The sequence below is a fragment of the Pectinophora gossypiella genome, chromosome 4, assembly GCF_024362695.1.
Source record: "Pectinophora gossypiella chromosome 4, ilPecGoss1.1, whole genome shotgun sequence".
NCBI lineage: Eukaryota > Metazoa > Arthropoda > Insecta > Lepidoptera > Gelechiidae > Pectinophora > Pectinophora gossypiella.
Genome location: NC_065407.1, coordinates 10000001 through 10023250, shown reverse-complemented (window position 1 = coordinate 10023250; position 23250 = coordinate 10000001). Strand labels below are relative to the sequence as shown.

The following is a 23250-nucleotide window of genomic DNA, read 5'->3' as shown; positions in this document are numbered from 1 at the left end:
TAATTAACCATTAATAATTCTGGGATTTGACACAGTTATATGAAGACATGTTATTTTTCTAACAATTACTGACAACTACCTACTGACAACTCTACTATACCTACACCATATTATTCCTTATTCTATGCCTACACGTAAATGTATTTTCACTACTTTATTGATTTTTCTATTACCATCGCTATATCCTAGAGGCCAGTGAAACTTCTATTTAAAAACTTACCGTACCTATTTGTTCTACATGGTGCGAGTTTAATTAAAAGTTACCAAAACAAACTAAGTGTAATTAGCCCTAACGTTTAAAATAGCACTATGCGGTTTCTAGATAGTGGAACTTTATAATTGTCTTAATTACCTTTTTATCTAGTCCGCATCTGTAATTTTTACAGAATTTGAATATTTGTGTGAAGTTTGTATTTATTTTACTACAAAAAATAATGTATACTTATTTGATATTTGTTACATGAAATCACATCTGAAGTTTCAAAAAACGCATGTGGCGTTTCCTTGTGCTGGATATGAGATAACAATCTTAAATGAAACGAAAAACAGTTTTCACACAAGATTCTACAGTTACAAATTTAAAAGAATAAGTGTCTGGGGATTTATTTAAAACAATAGGTTCCGTAGATTTTTGCATTTTTGGACAATAGATTCTAGCAAGCAGTCAGAACTTTGTGCAATGCGGAGTTTAGGTCCGCTATCCAGCACGTTTCGATGACGTGGAGTGATACTCCAGAACACTCCATGTTCTGTAATGGCGCTTCATTCTGTTGGAGACAAAGGGCTGCCGGGTGATTATTTAAAATGACTTTATTTCTGACTGAACATAAATACCTCCAGAACTAGGACATAATATAGGTATCATATTAAAAGTATCATAATATAAAGTCTTTGCACCGTCGCCAAATTTTCAAGGTTCCAGCCCATCTTCACATACCATACTTAAATACCTATGGAACATCTAATAACATGTCCTTCTTGCTCATCCACCTGCATCAAGAGGATTTGATGCAAGCTACTGACAACGCCATTGCCGTAGCGAAATACTAGAAGGAAACTAGTAAACGTCTTCTTGCCACCGACACGAAAAGAAGAAGTAGAAGAATACTCATTCACCTTGGGCAATCAGCAGCATACTACGTAGTTAGGCCAATATTTTTACCATGATGGCAAGTCAAAGTCTATGAATAAGATATGCCCTCGACACAACGAAAAAAGAAACCGAATTTTATATTACTAGCCAATATTGTCCCCTTCATCTCCACATTTCACGGTCTTCAGCGAACGGCCACCAATCTGCACAGTATGCATCGATATTGTCACGCCATCTCTTTCAGGGTCTACCGCGTTTTTGATATCCACCTTATTCTCTCGTGTGGGTTGTGAGATCGATGACCGACCTCATCAACCCTGGTGTCAGGGTTACTATTGGGTCGCCAAAGACCCCCGACATTGCTCATGAACGACTACATACTTAAGTAAATTGTAGCCGTGATCAACTGCTTAACGAGCCCTCCGAAGTATCATCTTACTTTTGGACAATCGAGTAATCTACCTGTATTGTCATAACCAAACTGGGATCACAAAGTGATTTTTTCAGCGTTGAGCTCACGATCCGGAGGTCCCGGGTTCAAATCAAACTGTGATCCCTAGTTTGGTTAGAACATTACTGGCTAATCACCTGATTGTGCGAAAGTAAGATGATCCATGCTTAAATGCACGTTAAACCGTTAGTCCCGGTTACTATTTTAACCGATGTAAGTAAGTAGTCGTTACGTAAGTAGTCGTTACATGAGACACCAGGGTTGATGGGGTTGGTAATCCACCTCACAACCCACGTGATAGTAAGAAGAGCCACTGGACCACGGAAGCCGTAAAATATCCACCAAAGACTATTGTTTTTCTTTTAGATGAGGACGAGGCGACGACGTCCGGGGTGACGGACGGTGCGTCCGGCGACCTGCAGAACCGCGTCATCTTCGTGAACCGCCCGCAGCCCCAGAAGTTCATCTCCAACCGGATCTCCACCGCCAAGTATAGGTACTGTTTCACATCCTAGTCTATGAAAATTGTGTAGGTATACCACCTATCCCAGGAGTGGATCAGCGCAGATCATTAATTATGATGCTGATATTACCTTATAATTTTTTTGTACCTTGTCCCTTGTCCATACACCTCCATCAACCTGCAGTGAAGCAGCGTGATGAAGTATGGTCCATACCCCCTCCGATTAATTGAGGCCCAGCAGTGGGACATATATAGGTTATTTATGTTATGTAGTACTTTGTTGACCAAGTTTCTTTAGTATCCATACCAACATGTGGCCTTTTAGTATGTGACATCTATTTCTATATTATCTAATAAATTGTTTATCTGTGATTTTTATTATTCGTTTTATGCTTTTGATGAATTGAAGAACAAATATTCAATTTCTGACTTAATAGTTATAATTATATGTCTCAAAGACAAGTCATATTAAGTAATATATGTATTAATGTTAATGTATCATAAATACAAATACATATACAGGGTGTTAGTGACATCGTAACGAAAACTTTGAGGGATGATTCAGACCACGGAATAGAAGAAAATCGCAAAAGTATGGAAGTGAATATAAAAAAAGAATGGTAAAATTTTCATGAATTTTGCGACGGAAAATTATTATTCCATTTGATATTTATTCAAAATGATGGTCTAAACCATCCGCTCAGTATTCGTTACGATATTACTAACACCGTGTATATGAATGAATATAGCTATGAAAATAGGAAATTTCTACGTAGAAAATAGCATCAACATTGGTTTTAAGAAATTACGTCTAGTGTCTCATACTAATTGTGTTTCTCGCGTAGTAATACTGATTAGTGGAATGAGCGTGAACGTGCCATGCTTCATTAGCAACACTTATTTTCCTTTCCATGCTTCTGGAAATCCAATTACTATATCTCCTACCAAAAAGTCTTCCAAAAATATAATATTTTTCACTAAAATTTGAAGCATTTGTTGATGAACTGACCGACAGTCGTAAAATTCTCGCTATAATTGTAGTTCTAAATTACCTTGACGTCTCTTCGACACCTAGACGCATATATGTGGTGCTTTCGTTAAAAATTTCAAACAGAAACCTTGTCGAAAACAGCTATTGGATTCAAAATATAGCTGCAAGCTCAGCCCGTGGTTTAAACCTGTCATGCTATTCAGCCAGAGGATTACGCCATCCAAACAACGTATCCCAAATAATCGAGGCTTTGTTTATATGCGACACATCGCAGATGTTGGCTCCGTGCCCGTAAACCATCATACATAATGACTACGACGCCAACACTTGTTTATGATACTACCAATAGTTTGGAATGTAGGTAATACTCCAACAAATATGATGATAACGCCAACGCTTTATACGATAGCGCCTTAATGTGTGATGTTTGGAACAGTTTATTAGTTTTTATAACGAGAATTTGATTGTTTGTTATCTACTCTAATTTCAGTAGTTATGACTAAAGTGTAGGTTAGATATACTTCGAGTATCATACTCTAAAAACTAAGTTGGATCAAGCCCATTTGATCCTTTCCCAATATACCTACCCGGAAAATACGTGTATTCATGGAAATGTGGGAGATTAGAGTGTCATGCAGTATTTGAATTGAAAAAGTAAAAATGATAGAATTGTTCTATTGCTACTCAATAGCCAAAGGACAGATTTCTGCAAGAGACAGTGAGAGAACCAGAAATATTATCCAGCACATACTTACGTCTATAAGTTACATTCGAACTCTTTTAATATTCAAACGGTGTACTCTCAATTCATATATGTCATGCAAAATGTATTGCTCCGCAGTGCATAACGAAGGAAAATGAATATGACCTTCGTGGTCCCCATATACGTAACGCTCATAAAATATCAGTTAAAATATAATTTGAGTCAGTTCAGAGCGTAATAAAAATCTTGTTATAATGATGTCATCTAATCACCATCTATAGATTATCGTCAAATCGGAGGTTTCCAAAGAAAAAATACAATCAAGGTTGTATTTACACGAATAAATTACCATAATATAGGTTTCTTAACAACACCAATCCTAATAACAAACTACTAGATCTTACTAAAATAATATTTTTAATCTAATTCTAGCCTGTTTTGATCAGACTGTTGGAAAAACCCCTTTCCGTTATCCATTTCTCGCGGTCTTATGCTACGTAGTATTATTCCTTATTCTATGCTTGTGCGCACCCGGTCAGCATTAAAGCGCTTTTATCCGTCCCATGGTTTTTTTTCCTGTGCATGTCCACCAGCGCCTTCCGCTCCATCCGACAAACATCTCCGGAGCAAGTCCATTTTAGCTAGGCTATTTTCCTTCCTACATCAGCGATTCCAGTATTATTCGAATAATTACGACAATACTTTTTCTTGAGTCGTTTTTCTCCACGTTTATAAGACTCAAAAGTAGCTAGGTGATAAGACCACAACTGGATAAGACTATTCAAAGGCACGACGTTCAATAAGAATTAAATTAGGAATCTACTGCAAAGTTTAGCTTCTGGGAACAACATGTTTTATATTGTACATTATTGATTGTATTATCATTCAACATTGTATGAACACAACAATAACTAGTAGGTAATATTGATCTCGAATAAACAGTTACACATTCGGTTGCAGTATTTGTAAGCAAATAAGACATTCTTGACTGTACATCAAACAAATTGTTGTCATCAGACACCAAGAAGTGACGAATAGGTAATTAACTAGTCGTAAACATTGCTTAGATTACTGCCTTTAGAAACAGACAGATACAAAGACGTTTATAGTAATCATTTACTAGGCGATTATTGTATATACGTAGTTTTACGGTCTGTACCCAGTGGGATAGTTTTGCATCGTCAATTTAAAGGACCTTCTGGTTTCCCAAAATCCAATCAATTTCTAAATGTATTCATTATTTTTCAAGGTCAAAGAAATACGCTATATTTTTTTAAGATTCTTTTAAATCGCTGTTGTGTTTCATTAACGGCTGACGTCGGATGACTCACGTTTTGATAACTAGAAAGTTATATGCGACTGGTTTCGATTTCATGACGTGACAATATCTGCTTGTCCATTTAAATGGAAATAATGTCAATAAAACCTACTATTATTGCTTTATGTGGCTATATAAGTTCCATTTTATTTTAAATTCAGTTACGTCTGAATAACACTGTTTTAATTGTCAGTAACTGCTCTTTCATTCGTCTATGCTGGACAGGGAAATAAAGAACAAGGTAGCACTCGGTCAGCTCACCTGGCCTAGTCGTAAAAACTGTCAAAGTAGTTGCGTCTTTTCTGACATGAAGAATCATTATATCATTGTACGGGTCATCATATCCATACTATTACTCCTGCGCTTAGCCTAGTGCAAAACTGACACTAAGAAAATATACTACTCTGACAGCCCTACCTGCCATAGTATAACCATAGAATAAATAATAATACTACGTATAGAACGGTGACTGTCCGCCCCGCATCAAATCGTATCGGGTGTCGACTTCACCCCCTCTGGGTCTACTTTGGTCTTAAATGGCAGTAAGCCGCTAAGAAGTAAGAGAAGAGCGCGCAGACTGATTCTCTCTCGACCTTACACGTTAGGCGGCAAGCGGTAAGAATGAGATTTATGATTGGAGTGGAGTGGCATTGGGGATTACGGGTTTATATGTATATCAGTTGTCTTATTATTAATATGGATGTCTTAATAGACAATAATCTTTTATCGATTGAGTCTAAAAAATGGAATCTAAATACAATGTTATTGTTTCGTTCCAGCGTACCAGCATTCATCCCGCTGTTCCTGTTTGAGCAGTTCAGGCGGTACTCGAACTGCTTCTTCTTGCTAATCGCCTTGCTGCAACAGATCCCCGACGTGTCGCCCACAGGCCGCTGGACGACCCTCACGCCGCTCATACTCATCCTCAGCGTCAGTGCCATCAAGGAGATCGTCGAGGACTTTGTAAGTACATTACTGGGAGCGCATTTAAACTGATCGGCAAACTCAGTAACTACCCTGTCTAATTGGCCACCCTGGTTGGCCTGTCTAACCAGCTGCACCATGTGAGAGACTTCAGAGCTCTCCATTTGTGTGGCCATTATTAACAAACACGTGTCTGATTAAAGACCAATATTTTGCATCGAATCAAAGTAAATGATTGATATCGAATGCTTTACAAAGAGAGTGAGAAGGAGAGGGAGATGCAATAAAAGACAATTAATGAAATAGAGTCATACGGCATCAAAATGGTAGAGTCGGATGGAGAAGGTCTAGGCGAACATCAAGAACGGCTTTAAATTCTGCCTTAGAAACCGTCACACAATTTGAAACAAACACAGGAAACAGAGAGTTATTAAAGATGCACATCTAACAAGCACATTCAATGTTGAATGTCATGCAAAAAGTAATACTTACCATGTTGTTGTCAGTACTATTAGCTTATTAAGTAACCTACCTACAATCTTGTAAGGATGACAACGTCTTATATCGTAATTTACTTGTGCATAGTAAAATAGGTAAACAATAGTTACAATGGTGGTGGTGGTAAACATTGTCAATAGTCTTTTAATTGCGGACTATTTGGCCTTCATGTGTGTGAGTATGAATTATATAAAAGTCTTTTTCTATCTCCCTCTTAAACCCTAACGTCTGTCACTCTCTCGCTTATTTCTGTGTTTTTCCTACCTATGTATTCTTCCCTCTCTTTTTATTAAAAATCTCCTCTTTCTTTCTCTTTTTAATTTACAGCTTAATTCCATAAATTCTGTCCTACGGAGTATAGAACCTTCTATTTCCGTGTTTCGACATTACAAGTCAGGAGATTAGCAATGTTTTTTATCGAGTTTGACTTTTATTCACCAGAAACGCCATAGAGCAGACGATGAAACGAACAGACGGAAAGTTGAAGTGTTGCGGAACGGGCTATGGCACACGGTTCGCTGGGAGAACATGCAGGTTGGGGATATCTGCAAGGTGGTCAATAATCAGTTCTTTCCCGCTGATTTGGTACTGCTGTCGTCAAGGTAAGACTTTAAATACTCATCACTGTATTTTAACTAGATAATTAGGTAATTAATTAGACCGATGACTATTGCTTCAAACTTTTAAGAAGTTCTTTAAATTGCAAAACTACTTAGGGTCAAAATTTAGGTACAGTTCTTATTTCAGAGGGATTAAAAAGGCCACATTGATACAATTCATCTAAAAAGTAATATTGCAATTTGACATTTGTGCATATAAAAGTAACTGCTTTTTTTTTGACGTGGCTTATTGTAGATTTGCCGCAGATGGCATTAACTACTTGGCCGGACAAATGGGGAGCGCTGAAGGCTCTCACCCGGTAAAAGTAACTGCGCAATGGCAACAATGTCTTAAATTAATTGCTTCGATGTGGCCTTTTTAACCTCCTAGGTCTCCAAAAAGATAACTATCTGATCGCAATAGGATTGATATTAAAACGCTATAGGATTTGACTGACATAACACCAGTGCTATTTACCGTAGGTCTGCTTTGATTTTAATAACGCGTAACATAGCTTCACGCCTTTATCCTCGAACTTGTAGGCAGATCTGTATAGTATAAACATCCACTTCTTTATACAGCCTATTGCCATTAATCGGACACAAATCCTGGAAATCACGTGATTTCAATTATCCATGATCCCAACATGAATTCAAAGTCATAAAGGCGAATTCAGCTCAAGTCGGGATTGACTTTAAAGTCGTAATATCGAATGTTCTTTTGAAACCCAACCCCCATTGTTTAACTATTGTATCTGGAAATCTCGGCGTTATGAGGTTAATCTATTTTTCTTTGTTTTGTACGAAGCAGCATAGACTGTAGTAACTCTGTCACCAGGAGTGGTGGTGTTGGTAATCCACCTCTCAACCCACACGATAGTAGAAGAGATAGACTGTTAATACAATAAAAATAATACGTTTGTCTCCAGCGAACCGCAGGGCATATCGTTCATCGAGACGTCCAACCTGGACGGGGAAACGAACCTGAAGATCCGGCAGGCGCAGACGGACACGGCTCGCCTGGACAACACGGCGGCGCTGGCCGGATTCCGCGCCACTGTGCAGTGCGAGCCGCCCAACCGGCACCTCTACGAGTTCAACGGCTTCCTTAAGGAGACTAATTCCAAGTACGTTCGTCATCATTAAAATAAAAGCCATGCTCTTGTCCGTGTAGCATTTTCCGTTCTTGTCTAACAAAGGCCAATTCTTTGACTTTGAAGAAGAGTAAGGGTATTGGGACAAATATTGAGAGTTAATGAGTATAGAAAAGGCAAGATTATTGGACCCTTAATAAGATATGGCGAATTTTTTAAAAGCATCCTGGAATGGAAAATACAAGGAAAGAGAGGAAGACCAATAGCTTGTTCCAACGTCGATCTCGTCTTCTTGTGGAAGAACGAAGTCAAGAGCAAACCCATCTTAATTAAAAAAAAAAGACCAAGAAGAGCTTACATGAAACAAATGAAAGAGAAGGCGAACGTTCTGTCTTATAAGGAAGTCAAAGAATTGGCAAAAAATATATACATCTAATGTTATTTAACTTATACCTGACATGTTAAAACGTAGCATGATTTGAAAAACAGCTGCAGAACAGAGATATGGTGTCTCTTTCGCACTAACGGTATACAGCTTAGTACAAAAAAGAAGAGACATATGTCACTAATCATACTAAAAGCCCTTTTGGAGTAATCTGATGCTTTTTCTTTTAATGATAATAACTTACTTGCACCGGAATTCTAATTTTTTTAAGAGTTTCTATTTTATTTTTACCCGTATGATTGTTCATTATATTACCTACGAGAGTCAATTTGATTTATTTTTAATGGAAAAATCTTCTTTAGTACTCGTATAAAATCATTCTGTCTGTCAGGACAATCCCGCTGGGTTTGGACCAGATGCTGCTACGCGGCGCCATGCTGCGCAACACGGCATACATATACGGCATTGTCATCTACACCGGACACGAGACCAAGCTAATGAAGAACTCCACTAAAGGTAACACACACACACACATACACGTTGGTCTAACGTCTAACAGAAAGCTCGGTGACGCGTGGGTACTTAGTTCATCTTGCGAAGGATGTACGCCAGTTCGCGCCCTGTACTAGGCTTGCACCAATGAGCTATTAATTTATCTTAAGTGTAGTTTTCACTAAAACACCGGGTTGCACAGAAAGCTCAGTGAGGCGTGGGTACTTAATTCATCTTAATTTAACTACCCCAATTGGGATATAATCGTCGTTAGCTCATATGTTGTTACGTGAAAGACCATTTCAGTACTATAAGTGATTATATTTCTATAAGATAACATTTTACAATAGTCTCAATAAGCGTTAAGAATTTGATCTGTCAAAAATTCAGCTAGTGTTGTGACGTTCATAACCATAGTGATTTCGAGATTAGGTCGATAGATTCTTTTTCTAACTCATCTCTAGCATTATCCCGGTTTTCACAATGTCCGCTTACCTAACCTGAAGATTTGACAGGTCCGGTTTTTTACAGTAGCGACTGCCTGTCTGACCTAGCCTAGCCAGCCCAATACAGGTCACATGCTTCCGAAAATACATTTCTCGGGAATGTCGGTTTCCTCATGATATTTTCCTTCACTGTTGAGCACGTGATAATAATTTATGATCCAAACGTGGATTCGAAAACATATTCGACAATCATTGATTTAGGCCTGTGCTGGATTCGAACCTGCGACCTCAAAGTGAGAGGCAAGCGTTCTGCGAACTCAAATTCTTTTTTATCTAAAAATATGCATTAAAGTGTTGTGTTTTGTTTTTCCAGCCCCACTAAAGCGGTCGTCGATAGACAGACAGACGAACACACACATCCTGATGTTGTTCATGATCCTGTTACTGTTGTCGCTGCTCAGCGCCGCTTTCAACGAGCTGTGGCTGTCGCGGCGCACCAAGACCGACTGGTACATTGGCCTTGACGGTTAGTATGACTTTTTTAATACAGTGAATAACCTTGACATAAAATACGTAAGATCAGAGAGGCAGATACCACGGAGTTCCACTTAACGATCCTGACTCACCACTTTCTTTCTCCACTGTTTGTTCCACTCTCATCAAAGACCTCATGCACGCTCGCCGGTTCAGAGCACTCTAAACCTGGCCCTTCTTTAAAACATCCTGGCTCTGATCGCGACATAAGATAAGAACATAATTATTGCGTCCTTCATATTGTGTTTATATGCAATATAGTGTAGTGAATTGAATTAAACACATAGACACTATTTAAAGCATTTTCATGTATGTCAGCACATTACCATCCCGCAGTGGAGCAACCTGGTGGAGTATGCTCCATACTCCCTCCGGTTGATTGAGTGGAAGCCTGTGCCCAGCTGTCGGGCGTATATCGTCTGTTTATGTTTTATGTTATAAGTAAATTAAAGTTAAACAAAAATTGAAATAATTTGGCGAATATAATACGGTATTCTAATTAATAACCATGAAAAATGAAGTGTAATTTTTAAAAAAAAATATGTACATGCACTTATATCAAACTTTAAGCTAAATGAAGATATTGGAGTCCTACATTTTCCTACTGACGCGTTTTTTTCTTTTTGTTTCAGAGGCGCAAAATACACATTTCGGATTCAACTTTTTGACTTTTTTAATATTATACAACAATCTTATACCCATATCGTTACAAGTTACTGCAGAAATAGTTAGGTTTTTTCAAGTAAGTATTTTTTTTTTCTTTATTGTTTAAATAATATATGGAAATTGCTCTTCTCTCACAATTTGAATCACACAAAGGCAAAAAGCGACACAGAGGGGAGTAGACATACGCAGTCGTTCCCCTCTGCGCACCTGTATGTCCATGGGACAGGTACTGCTTTAATAAGTTTGAAAACTAAAACACGACAACGGAAAAATCAAGTATGAAACAAGATAATATTCCCTTCTATTCTCTGAAATTCTTCCGAATAGTGATGTTTACCAGATATCAGATTGTCGTGGTAGCCCCTCCGGTCTGCGAAGGCCCTTGTTGCTATATGCAAAAATGCCTATTATATCTAACATTCATTATTTAATCCCTACGCAATGTGTGGCCCATTTTAAGCCATAAACCAAAGATAGGCAGAAATCATACATTCAAAATTGTTATGTAAAGATACGGTCACGTCTAAAAATATATGCGTATATACCTCAGGACCTCTAAGACGGGATTTTTCGAAATTCAACCCCCAAGGGGTTAAAAAAGTGGTTGAAAGTCTGTATGAAAGTTTGTCATTTTAAAGTTAGAATCATGACGCCGACGAAGTCGCAGGCGGACAGCTAGTATCAAATATGTTATGCGGTAGTGTTCAGTATACAAATTTTTACTATTTTTTGGAAGCGACCGTACTTATAATGTTACTATTCCACAGGCAAAGTTCATATCGATGGACAGCGAGATGTACCACGAGCCGACGGACACGCCTGCGCAGGCGCGCACCTCCAACCTGAACGAGGAACTCGGCATGGTCAAGTACATCTTCAGCGACAAGACTGGCACGCTCACCTGCAACATTATGGACTTCCAAAAGTGCTCTATTGCTGAGGTACTCACGTGCTTTTCAATTATTATTTCTTATATCTAAAATTTTGAGTACGGAACCTTAAACAACGAAAAACGTCAAAAATATTTTACTTTTTCCAATTTCCAGGTGGTATACAGCAAGCCAGGGCGCCACGAGCGTCTGGAAGACACGCTTCTGTACCAGAACTTACACAGGAACCACCCGACGGCACCCGTCATAACGGAGTTCCTCACCATGCTCGCTGTCTGTCACACAGTCATACCGGAGAACAAGGACGGCAAGATGAACTACCATGCTGCTTCTCCAGGTACATACCAGCCATAGCCTTTAAAAAGATTGAAAGACAAGATCATCATCAACATCTCCCTGGCATTATCCCGTTTTCACGAGATCCACTTACCTAAGCTGAAGATTTGACAGGTCCGGTTTATTTTTATAAAAGCGACTGCCTGTCTGACTCTCCAACTCACTCGGAAAACCAGCCGATACAAGTTGGGTCACACACCTCCGAAACTCATTTCTCGGGAATCTTCTTCTATCCCACAGGTTGTGAGGTGAATTACCAACTCATCAACCCTGGTGTCAGGGTTATAATTGAGCCGCCAAAGGCCCCTGACATGGCTCATGTACCAACTTCCAACAATAAGTGACAAGACTAACTATAAAATAACTAAAAAAAAATACAGTGAAGATGATTACTATCAAGCTACAAGGTATCTAAAAGCTTCAATGTGGTATTTTGTACCTCCAGAAGATATACAAAATCCATCTGATCCAGTCAGTGTAATTCGTTATGTGCTTTGCAGAATATCTTACAAAATCTTGTCAGAAGGTCAGTCAAGTGACAAACATTTCTATTTCTATAAATTGTTAAATATAATCCGAGCGAACTACATTATAGACACTTCAAACGCAACGTATGTAGTGAATTCACACGACCGCCATGGTTAAGCCCTCATATCTTTTTTAAAGATTCACAATACCCTTTTTATTTCCACAGATGAACGCGCCTTAGTACTGGGTGCAGCGGATTTCGGCTACGTGTTCGAGACGCGAACTCCTCATACGGTGACCATCCGCGCGTTCGGTGGCGAGAAACAGGAGTTTACCGTACTTAACGTCATCGAGTTCACATCTGCCAGGAAACGAATGTCTGTCCTCGTTAGGACGCCTTCTGGTAAGTAAAAAGTGGACTTTGGAGATTTTAAAGTAGTTCATGGTAGTAGGGACAGGGTTGCCTTTTATGCTGCATATCGATTTTTCCCGATTATAGTGCTGTGTAGAACTGTTATATCTTATCTCCCAATGTAAGTAAGTAGGGTTACGCGTGTTGTTCCATCAGCTTGTGATAAAACAGCTAAGCCTAAAAAAATCGCAACTTAATAACGATTGAAATTGTAACTCCCCCTATAACAAGAAGGAATATAATTGTTTAGGTCATTATTCGTCTTGCACCCCGCATAGATATAGTCAGAGAAAACATAATAAATAGCCATCAATATTTGCCCACACTGCTTCTAGGTCAAATCAAGTTGTACTGCAAAGGTGCGGACTCGGTGATCTACCCGCGACTGTCGGGCGGGCCCAACAACGCGCGCTACGCCGACGCCACTCTCGCGCACTTAGAGAACTTCGCCACCGAGGGACTGCGCACGCTCGTCTTCGCGTACACTGACATATCTAATGAGGCTTATGAGGTACCGTCAATAATATAACCTTACTACTATATTCCCAGTTAGGTAAATTCATCGCAAGATGAACTGAGTGCCCGCGCTTCATCGCGCTTTCTTAATTATAAAACAAAAACCCGCCGCCGCGCCTGTCTGTTTGCGATAAACTAAATAACTACCGAACGGATTTTTATACGGTTTTCACCAGTGGAAGTTGTTATTTTCAGGAATGGTCAAACATGTACCACAAAGCGAGCATAGCGATCCAGGACCGCGAACAGAAGATCGAGGAAGCAGCACTTCTCATAGAGAACAACCTGAAGCTACTCGGAGCTACAGCCATTGAAGACAAACTACAGGTAAACTATAGGAAACAGCATAAATAAACTCACGCGTTTAACGCATGATATGATATGATATGAGACTCAATTGATCTTGTCGCCACATATTCACAATCCTTCCAATTCTTCATTACTCTGCTATTACATAACATAGCATCACGCCTAAATCCCCGAAGGGCTACCCCTTCAAGTAAGCAAGCCTCCGTAGAGGTGTATAAGTACACTCACTCCGCGCCAGTTTTGTTTAAGTTCCATGTTGTAGGAGGCGAGCCATAAGCCGGGCACAAATCCTGGAAATGACATGATATCAATTATCGATGATCCAAACATGAATTCAAACTCATAAAATCGAATTTAGTGGTTTAGAACCCGAGCCGAAACGCTACGGTCACACCCCGGACACTTCATACAAAAAACCTCGGTTTACACAGACACCACACATTGAAGTTATCGTACACGCGCATCTGTGACGTCTGACGCCATACAATTAACGGGGTGAGGTAAACCTAGCTCAGAGTCTGAGCCTCAGACGCTGGTGGGCAGCGGAGAGTTGCCGTTCTGTACGTAGTATTATTCCTTATTCTTTGCTACGCTGTAAGTCACGCGTCTTCATCGTCGTCATTGGTCCCATTTACTTTAGGTCGGCCATCTCTGTCCTCCCTTTCAGTGCTATATAAAATGTCAAGTAATGTTTATATCCAGGACGGTGTGCCCGACACCATAGCGGCGCTCCTAAAGGCCAGCATCCACGTGTGGGTGCTGACGGGGGACAAGCAGGAGACCGCCATCAACATCGCGCACTCCGCGCGGCTCATACACTCCGCCATGCCGCTCATACTGCTCAACGAGGACAGCCTCGATGTATGTACAATACATGCATTAACTCATCATGTTCCCTAAAGGCGATAAGAAGAGAATTATCAAAGTGATCACGATATTATGGAGATAGGTGATCAGCCCATGGACCATCTTCTTGAAATACATATGATTCCGCTGGTGGTTTATACGTATTACCTGGCTCCTATTGTCCAGCATAAAGTTACTGCAAGAGTTACAGACAAACATTCAGAGTTACAAACCCTGTTTGTTGTTTCTTGCTGTTTTCAATTGCTAGTTTTTGCACCATAGATTTCTTTACGTATAGGTGTCGAAAGTCATCAATTTTTCAAATAATGTATGGGTATTTTTTCATTACGCAGGGCACAAGAGAAACATTATCAAGACACGTGGTAGACTTCGGCGACAACTTACGCAAGCAGAACGACGTCGGCTTGTTCATAGACGGGAAGACACTCAAGTACGCGATGGGGTGCGACTTGAAAAAGGATTTCCTAGACCTGTGCATCTCTTGCAAAGTCGTCGTGTGTTGTCGAGTCTCACCCATACAGAAGGCAGAGGTATGTATATCTATTACAGTCAGCTTTAAATTTGAGAAATTTTGCCATAGAAATACGACTGACACTGACTGGATATAGAATTATTAAATTGTATAAAGTTCAACTTCAAAACTTAACGTATATTTGCTCTTTTGTATTACTTCAGTATCTGTCAAGAAATCGACGCTTCACCTCGACGCATCCAATGTACAATGTATCTAACACTTAACACTTTTGCGAGTACTGACCCCCTTTAAACTTTCATTCAAAACAGTATGACACTTAGAATCGGGACATCGCCCTAACGTTATGCGTTGTTGTTGCCAGGTGGTAGAAATGGTATCGGCGGCGACTGGCGCTGTGACGTTGGCGATTGGAGACGGCGCCAACGACGTGGCCATGATACAGCGCGCGTCCGTGGGCGTCGGCATCTCCGGAGTAGAGGGGTTGCAGGCTGTCTGCGCCTCCGACTACAGCATCGCACAGGTTCCTCTTCCTTCTTCTAATCCTTTATCCCCTTGTTGGGATTGTTGTTGTTGTTGGTATGTAGGGTTCGAATAACAGATTATTGTTGAATACTTCATATTTCACCAATAACTGTAGCTCATAGTCCAATCAACTCAATGATTAGAATGACAGCTGGACAGAGAATAATACATCGCTTAGTGCGAACGTAACTTGATTAAAATGACGTATTATATCGTATCTTTTGTCAAAAGATATGCCATTTTAATCAAGTTACGTTTGTTGGGCCGTAGAAAACGATATTACTTTCCGCGCGTAGCTAAACCACAAGACTTCAGGATGATTCCGTGTAGTCAGTCTTGATGTTGTTTTTCGTAGATAGATACATACGTATCACAACGTACACGTATCATGTGTATAACTTTGGAATGATAAGTTACCAGCACATCGCCATATCCTTCTTGTCCTAAAAGCCGGCTAAGAGAGAGAGTCAGGCCAGACGGGCGAGGTCGGTGCCCAACAAGAGTTAGTGCGGGGCAGAGTTACTGTTCTATACATCTTTATTCTATGACCATACGGTTCATTTTATGCGTTTTCATGACCTTTGGCTCTCCCAATGTTTTTTTTGTAGATTTGCCGCAGGTGGCATTAACTACTTGACCGGACAAATGAGGAGCGCTGAAGGCTCTCACCCGGTACAACGTTTTAAGACAACAGGCCTGAGGGTGCCTAGTTGGGCGCGAACCTCCGCTCAGGGTCTCCCCATTGGGCATCTTTTGTAAATATGAATGAATGTTGTTTCCATTTCAGTTCCGGTTCCTCCTCCGCCTATTGCTGGTGCACGGCGCGTGGAACTACTCGCGCATCAGCAAGCTGATTCTATACTCCTTCTACAAGAACATCTGCCTCTACGTCATCGAACTCTGGTTCGCCATCTACTCCGCATGGTGAGACCTATGGATTTTATTATAACAACGTAACATAGCATCCCCCAAGAGATAGGCAGAGGTGTATAGAATATACCAGGCCCAAATCCTGCAAACCTCGTGATATCAATTATCTATGATGCAAACATGAATTCAAACTCATAAAGCCGAATTCAGTGGTTTAGCGCCGAGCCGGGATTCGAACTAGTGACACTACGATGTAAATCACGCGTTCTTCTTATAACCTTACACATTGACACGTTCCGGGACACAGTATCACACAGACCACGGGTGATTGACCTTTCACTTGTAACACGTATGACATTTGGATTCGAGACATTGCCTATAGACGATCTGCCCCGAACATACATACATACATAAACTCACGCCCGTAATCCCTAATGGGGTGGGCAGAGCCACAAGTAATCAAAGACAACTTGCAGCCACTGTTGATACGAAAATGCCCCGAAATGTGTTAAAAATGTAAAAGTAACCCTGATCGTTTATCTGCCTTGATTTCCAACTAGCTAGCTTCGCTGGTTGTGGGTCTAGCGATTGTTAAAATGATTTGGGAGTTAAAAAGGCTACATCGAAGCAATTCATCTAAAAACGCAATATTGAAATTTGACATATATTTGATTTATATATATGATATTTATATGAAGTAAGTATGCAAGACAAATAGCAATATTGCTTTTTTAGATGAATTGTTTTGATGTGGGCGTTTTAAACCCCCTGTTGCTCAGGTAGACAAACATACTTCATTTTTTTTTTGTTTTTTTTTTCAATATTTTTCTGAACCTTCCATATTAGAATCCTCAACTGTTATAAATGTTGCCAGGTCCGGTCAAATCCTGTTCGAGAGATGGACGATAGGGTTCTACAACGTAATATTCACAGCACTACCGCCCTTTGCCATCGGATTGTTCGACAAACTGTGTTCGCCCGAGATCATGTTGAGGGTAAGTTTACTTTGACTAAATAAATATACCTCTACAGTATGTTTAAACAGGGGGGTTAAAAGTTCACGTAGAAGCGATTCATCTAAGAAAGCATTATTGGTATTTGACATTTGTTGACATTGCGCAGTTACTTTTATATGCTCAAATGTCAAATTACAATATTGCTTTTTTGATGTGGCATTTTTAACTCCCCAGTATGTTTCACTTTAGATATAGCAATTAATAATTCATTGGTGCAAGTTCGGTACCGGGGTATGAACCGACGCTCCTCGAGAAGCAAACTGTTAGACCACAGAACCACAGTGATCTTTTTTGTGTGTCGTTTGCTTGGGTCTTTTATATTGATTTCCTTCTACATAATCTTTGTTTCGGAAGGCATGTTAAGCTATTGGTCCCCGGGATAATAGCCCAAATGCCTGTACCAACCAGCAGTGGCGCGGCGTGGTGGAGTATGCTCCATACCCCCTTCGGTTGATTGAGGGGAGGCCTGTGCCCAGCATCGGGGTGTACATAGGCTGCTTATGTTATGTTATATTAATCTGTTTTTACTTCCCACAGCACCCGATCCTGTATCTACCATCGCAACAAGGTCTTCTATTCAACGTGCGCGTGTTCTGGGTGTGGGCGGTCAACTCGCTGCTGCACTCCATATTGTTGTTCTGGCTGCCGGTACTGCTGACGTCACACCACGTGCTCTGGCCCAACGGACGAGACGGCGGCTACTTGGTGCTTGGCAACTTCGTTTACACGGTATTCAAATACAAAAATATCTTTATTCATTAGATAACATAGTTACACCGAACCGGCGTGTGTGTATGAAACGATTGATGAATGTGGAGGAAGCAAGAGAAGTGTGTCATGATCGAAGCAAATGGAATTCCATAGTCTCGGCTAACCCGGTGGGAAATAGGAGTAAGTTTATATATGTATGTAACAAAATAACACTTTGAATCGTCATTTTTTACATAACGAACCTAAAACTCGGTAGTTTTAAGCTGCGGTCAGCTTCTCACAACCTGTATAGTCGGGAAAAAGAAGCTACAAGAAAAACTTCGGCACAGGGTCCTAGACGTTCATTAAAAAAGACATAAAATATTTCTTATACATGTTGGACATTTGTCATGGGCGATAGGTAATTGATCACTTGTCATCATACATTCATACACACATAAACCCGCTCCCATAATCCCTAATGGGGTGGGCAGAGCCACAAGAACCTAATCAAAGACAACTTGCAGTCACTGTTGGTGATACAAATATCACTGATTGTCACACAAGATTTATCATAATTAAAGCACATAATAACGGGTTCTTACCGCGTTTAAATGGGGATATGAGACTCCCGATATTTCGACACTGTTGCAAGTGCCATGATCACGGGATGACTGATGAGATTGGAGTGGAATAGGTAGATCCATAATTTTCTACGGGCAGACATATCTGTCTACCCTCTTTCTTTGCCGCTTGTTTATGTTTTTGATATCGGAATGTTCGGAACCATGTGTATGTATGTGTGTTCATCAGTCATCCCGTGATCATGGCACTTGCAACAGTGTCGAAATATCGGGAGTCTCATATCCCCATTTAAACGCGGTAAGAACCCGTTATTATGTGCTTTAATTATGATAATAACCGCGTAAACTTAAAACAATGTATAAGACTTATCATGTCCATCTTAGGACTTCGTATAAACAATAGCTGCAAGTTTATGATGATGAGGTAATGATTTGTATTAAAAACATTTTTATATGGATGGTATTAATAAAAGAATCTCAGGTGAGACTGCCCTCAAGATCATGCTCAAGTCTCTGTTTTTATATGAGAACTGTCACATTGACATGATCTTGAGGGCAGTCTCGAAGCTGAGATTAGTTTATTAGTACCACCCTAAGGAATAACACATGCCAGGAGAGCTCCTTTGGGCACATAATGCGATCCCCATTGCACTGTCTAGAGAAGCACATTCTTCTGGGCCAGATTGAGGGTAAGCGTGCCAGAGGAAGAGCGCCGATCAGTTGGGTGGACCAGGTCAAGCACGTAGATGGGGGCCCTATACAAAGACCTGTACATATGGCACAGAACCGAACCCAGTGGAGGAAGATCCCATACAATCGATCCTCAGCAGTGATAGAACGGCAACTCTCCGCTTCCCACCAGCGTCTGAGCTAGGTTTACCTACCTGATATGACCAATTTGTTGATATTGTTTTAGTACGTGGTGCTGACAGTGTGCCTGAAGGCAGGCCTGGCGACTCACTCGTGGACGTGGGTGACGCACGTGGCCATCTGGGGCTCCGTCGCCATGTGGTTCATATTCATACTTATCTACAGGTAACTATATACGTAGTATTAACAGAAATCTGTTTTATATTTATCTCTGAGCTACAATAAGTGCCGGCCACTTTGATGTGCTAGCAAAATCGAGCTTCGAGCTTGTCCCGGGATCAGAATCGAGCATGTAGAATAGAAAGAATAGAATAAAAATAGTTTATTTTGGAAAAGGACGCCACACACAAAAAAAAGACAGCAACATCATATCAAATTTCCACTAAAACAATGACAAAAAAGCAAGACGGATGTTTGTCGAAATGATCAAAAGGTGGTGGTGGACGTCCTGAGATAAAAGGGCCTCACTCAGCACAAGTCGCGGCATGAACCACGATGCTGATATTATGTGGACCCTGTTGGGTGACGCACGAACAACGTGTTCCATAAACATGTGTGGTGTACATACATTAAAACAATATGTTTTTCCAGCAACATATTCCCAATAGTCCTGATCGGCGCGGTGATGCGTGGCATGGACCGCATGGTGTTCTCCTCGCTCCTGTTCTGGTTGGGGCTGGTCCTCATTCCCATCGCCACCCTCATACCGGACGTCATCGTCACTGTGTAAGTATTGATTCATATTATAACGACATCTGGCGGTCTAAAAAGGCCAAACCGAAGCAATTCATCTAAAAGCTGCATTGCTATTCTTCTATCTTCTCTTATATCGTGTGGGTTGTATATATTTTTTTATGATTTGTAAGGGACGGGCGATTGAAGAATCTTGCCTTACGCATGGACGGGTAAAATCTTTCAACTTACTTACTCGTATTTCTTCTTCTTCTGTCGTGTGGATTGTGAGGTGGAATACCAACCTCATCAACCTTGGTGCCAGGGTTACTATTGAGCCGCCAAAGGCCCCTGACATGGCTCATGTAACGACTACTTACTTACATCAGTAAGTAGTAACTGGAACCAACTGCTTAGCGTGCCTAGTATTGTATTTGACATTTAATTTTATATGCGCAAGTGTCATATTGCAATATTGCTTTTTAGATGAATTACTTTGAGGTGGCTTTTTTAGACTGTTCACTAAAAATGGTTATTTTACAAGCTCTATCATGCAAATATTTCATTTAATATTAAGCCTAATTATTACTTATTTTTAGAATCCTAATCCTTTCCATGACCTTCCTAACTTATCCCGAAACATCGTCCTTAAGTTACCTAGATAATGTGACAGCGAGATAGAGTACAGAGGAGCCGTGTGCTGATGATTTTTTCTTACGAGGAAGCCAGCGGACACTAAACGATCAACATACGTGGCACAAAACATTTGGTCTACCTACTTACTATGTATCGAATCAAACGACTCATGCGGAAAAAAACTGAACATTTGATTTATATGTTTAAGAAAAAGACAATGCTTGATAGATATATACCGCCTTATTACAAAACGAAGACATAATTATACCAGGTTTAAAACAATAGTCCGCGCCGTAAAAGAAGTCCTGCAACGGTGACGTTAGTGCCGCAGATTCTTCATATAATAATCATTATGAATTACTAAATTTTAACCCTGGTATTATCTTTGGTATTCGTTTTGTAATAAGGCGGCTAGACATAGGGCTAAATTTAGCGGGAAATAAATTATCGACGAATGGGACACAGTTCGGTGACCCTTGAAAACTTGTTAGCGCGAACCCTAAATACCGCGTAGAGGGCGATGTATTTCGAGCAGAGACTACATGCGAGTCGCGTCTGTGTCACAGGCGAATGTAGAGCCGGCTTATAAAGTAAGTTATGCAACAGCGGCGGGCGCACGGCGGGCGCGCGCGACGCGCCGCAGTACGGCGCCATGACGGGCGCGCTGCTGCGGCCCACGCCCAGCACGGCCAGCTTCATGCGGCTGGCCAACCGCCACCGCCACAAGCGGCACCGCTACCTGCGCGCGCCGCACCACCACGCCCTCCCCCGCACCTACGACATCATGCTGCCGAGGATGTCCGTCTACCGCGGCCCTCAGTCCTTCGCCATACCCAGTACTAGCCCCTCCGCCACCTCCCGACAGTCTCGCGAATCGCCACTGCCGACCGTACGCCAGAAGCAAACAGGTGGCCGCTATTATCAAACTCTGTACACTAGACTCGATTCCTCGACGGCATAAAATCGATAGTCAGTCACAGTACAAAGTTGATATACATGATAGTATTCGGAATCATAACTAGAACATTAGAATATATTATATAAATACACGCACATTAGAAAAGTAAGTAGGTAGTTATTCTAATTTATGTAACAAATCGCCTTTAGGTATTTTGGATATGGAATTCTGCGTTTGAAAGGTTCCCCATAGAACGCAGACGTGTACTCAAACTCAAAAATATCTTTATTCAGTTGGTAACGTAGTATCGCTTTGAATCGTCAATTTTTATATAAATATATTTTTGTCGAACGTCTCGTCCAACTAAAACTACTGCTTCTCAACGTGTACAGACAGCCGAGGAGAAGTTGCTGCCAGTAAAATCTCAGTACACGGCCCTAGACGTTCTTAAATAATGTTGTAATACGCAATTTGTATGCATATTAAAAGTATATAAAATATGTAGTATATTGACTAATGCTATACTGTTGATGCTAGGTAGACTCGGTGTGAAGGTGCGCCGCGGCGACTACGTACGCTTCTATGAAAACCTATGAATTGTACAGTGTATATTAATGTACATATCCTGTGTATAATCTTGGACAATTGCAACGGAGCTATGGATGACGAAAACGGTTCGGTTTCTTTTTATTTTAAGTAACAGTTATGTTTGGTATAAGGTCGTTGAAAAAGTTATTTGTAACCCCGAATCCTTTACAGGTCCGTCCTATTTTTCCTAATCCTAAACGATTATTATCTACAGTACTTCGGAAATAAACTATACCTACTGCGATTTTGATAGGAGGCCTGTTCTGCGTGAGCAAATATCACAGTCACAGTCTTATTTTTTCATTGGAGTTCTCTGTAGATCCTAAAAAAAGATGCTGAAAAATAAACAATTTTGATTATTATTATTTTTAGATACATTTCACAAGTCCTCTTTGATTTAATGTGGGAAAGAGTGCGCCTAGTATTTTATTTATCAATATATTGCTAATTACGTTACAGCATCCACAACTCTGCGTTCAAGTCGATGACAGAGGCGGTGCGAGAGAGTGAGATCAAGAAGCGCGATCCTGCGGCACTGCTCGCACAGCCGAGACACTCGTGAGTATTCACACGTTTTACTATCTCCCCTGCCCCCAAACCTTTTCATCAACAATACCAACTAGATAACGGCTCACAAAATAAAAACTGCAGAATTATGGCACCGTTCATACATTAAAATGCGGGGAAACAATCTAAAACTAGGAATAATTCGATCTAATAGAAACCTTATGAGCTAGCAATAAAGTGCAGTTACGATACAATCAAGTAAATTCTCACTGGTCAGTGGGGTCTTATTTCACTTTCCGATTTTGACATCCGACTCGATATCTAGTTGTAGTATTGTTTAATCGAAACCCTGTACTCTGAGATGCTTTCATAACCAATCTGTTACAACGCCATCTAGGGACAACACGAGTGACGTCAGTGTTGTATGATATGACGCAACTTATAAAGAGCTTGCAGAAATACTTTAG

General features: G+C 40.5%; 1 protein-coding gene across 15 annotated transcripts in view; it reads left to right on the top strand.

Moving 5' to 3' along the window:
* Nucleotides 1-23250, top strand: part of LOC126366026 (probable phospholipid-transporting ATPase IA) — a 94534-nt gene that overhangs the window by 61255 nt on the left and 10029 nt on the right. For 14 of the 15 annotated variants that reach the window (XM_050008904.1, XM_050008898.1, XM_050008899.1 and 11 more), the window contains 21 exons: nt 1911-2040; nt 5799-5982; nt 6883-7043; nt 7970-8167; nt 8911-9035; nt 9831-9983; nt 10624-10733; nt 11425-11598; nt 11704-11884; nt 12578-12754; nt 13099-13274; nt 13475-13606; nt 14291-14449; nt 14788-14985; nt 15292-15450; nt 16240-16376; nt 17197-17317; nt 17876-18067; nt 19529-19647; nt 20074-20208; nt 22736-22834. In XM_050008904.1, the coding sequence (XP_049864861.1) occupies nt 1911-2040; nt 5799-5982; nt 6883-7043; nt 7970-8167; nt 8911-9035; nt 9831-9983; nt 10624-10733; nt 11425-11598; nt 11704-11884; nt 12578-12754; nt 13099-13274; nt 13475-13606; nt 14291-14449; nt 14788-14985; nt 15292-15450; nt 16240-16376; nt 17197-17317; nt 17876-18067; nt 19529-19647; nt 20074-20208; nt 22736-22834 (3220 nt within the window). Of the gene's footprint in view, nt 1-1910; nt 2041-5798; nt 5983-6882; nt 7044-7969; nt 8168-8910; nt 9036-9830; nt 9984-10623; nt 10734-11424; nt 11599-11703; nt 11885-12577; nt 12755-13098; nt 13275-13474; nt 13607-14290; nt 14450-14787; nt 14986-15291; nt 15451-16239; nt 16377-17196; nt 17318-17875; nt 18068-19528; nt 19648-20073; nt 20209-22735; nt 22839-23250 lie in introns of those variants that run through there. The other variant, XM_050008910.1, reaches the window with a different exon arrangement.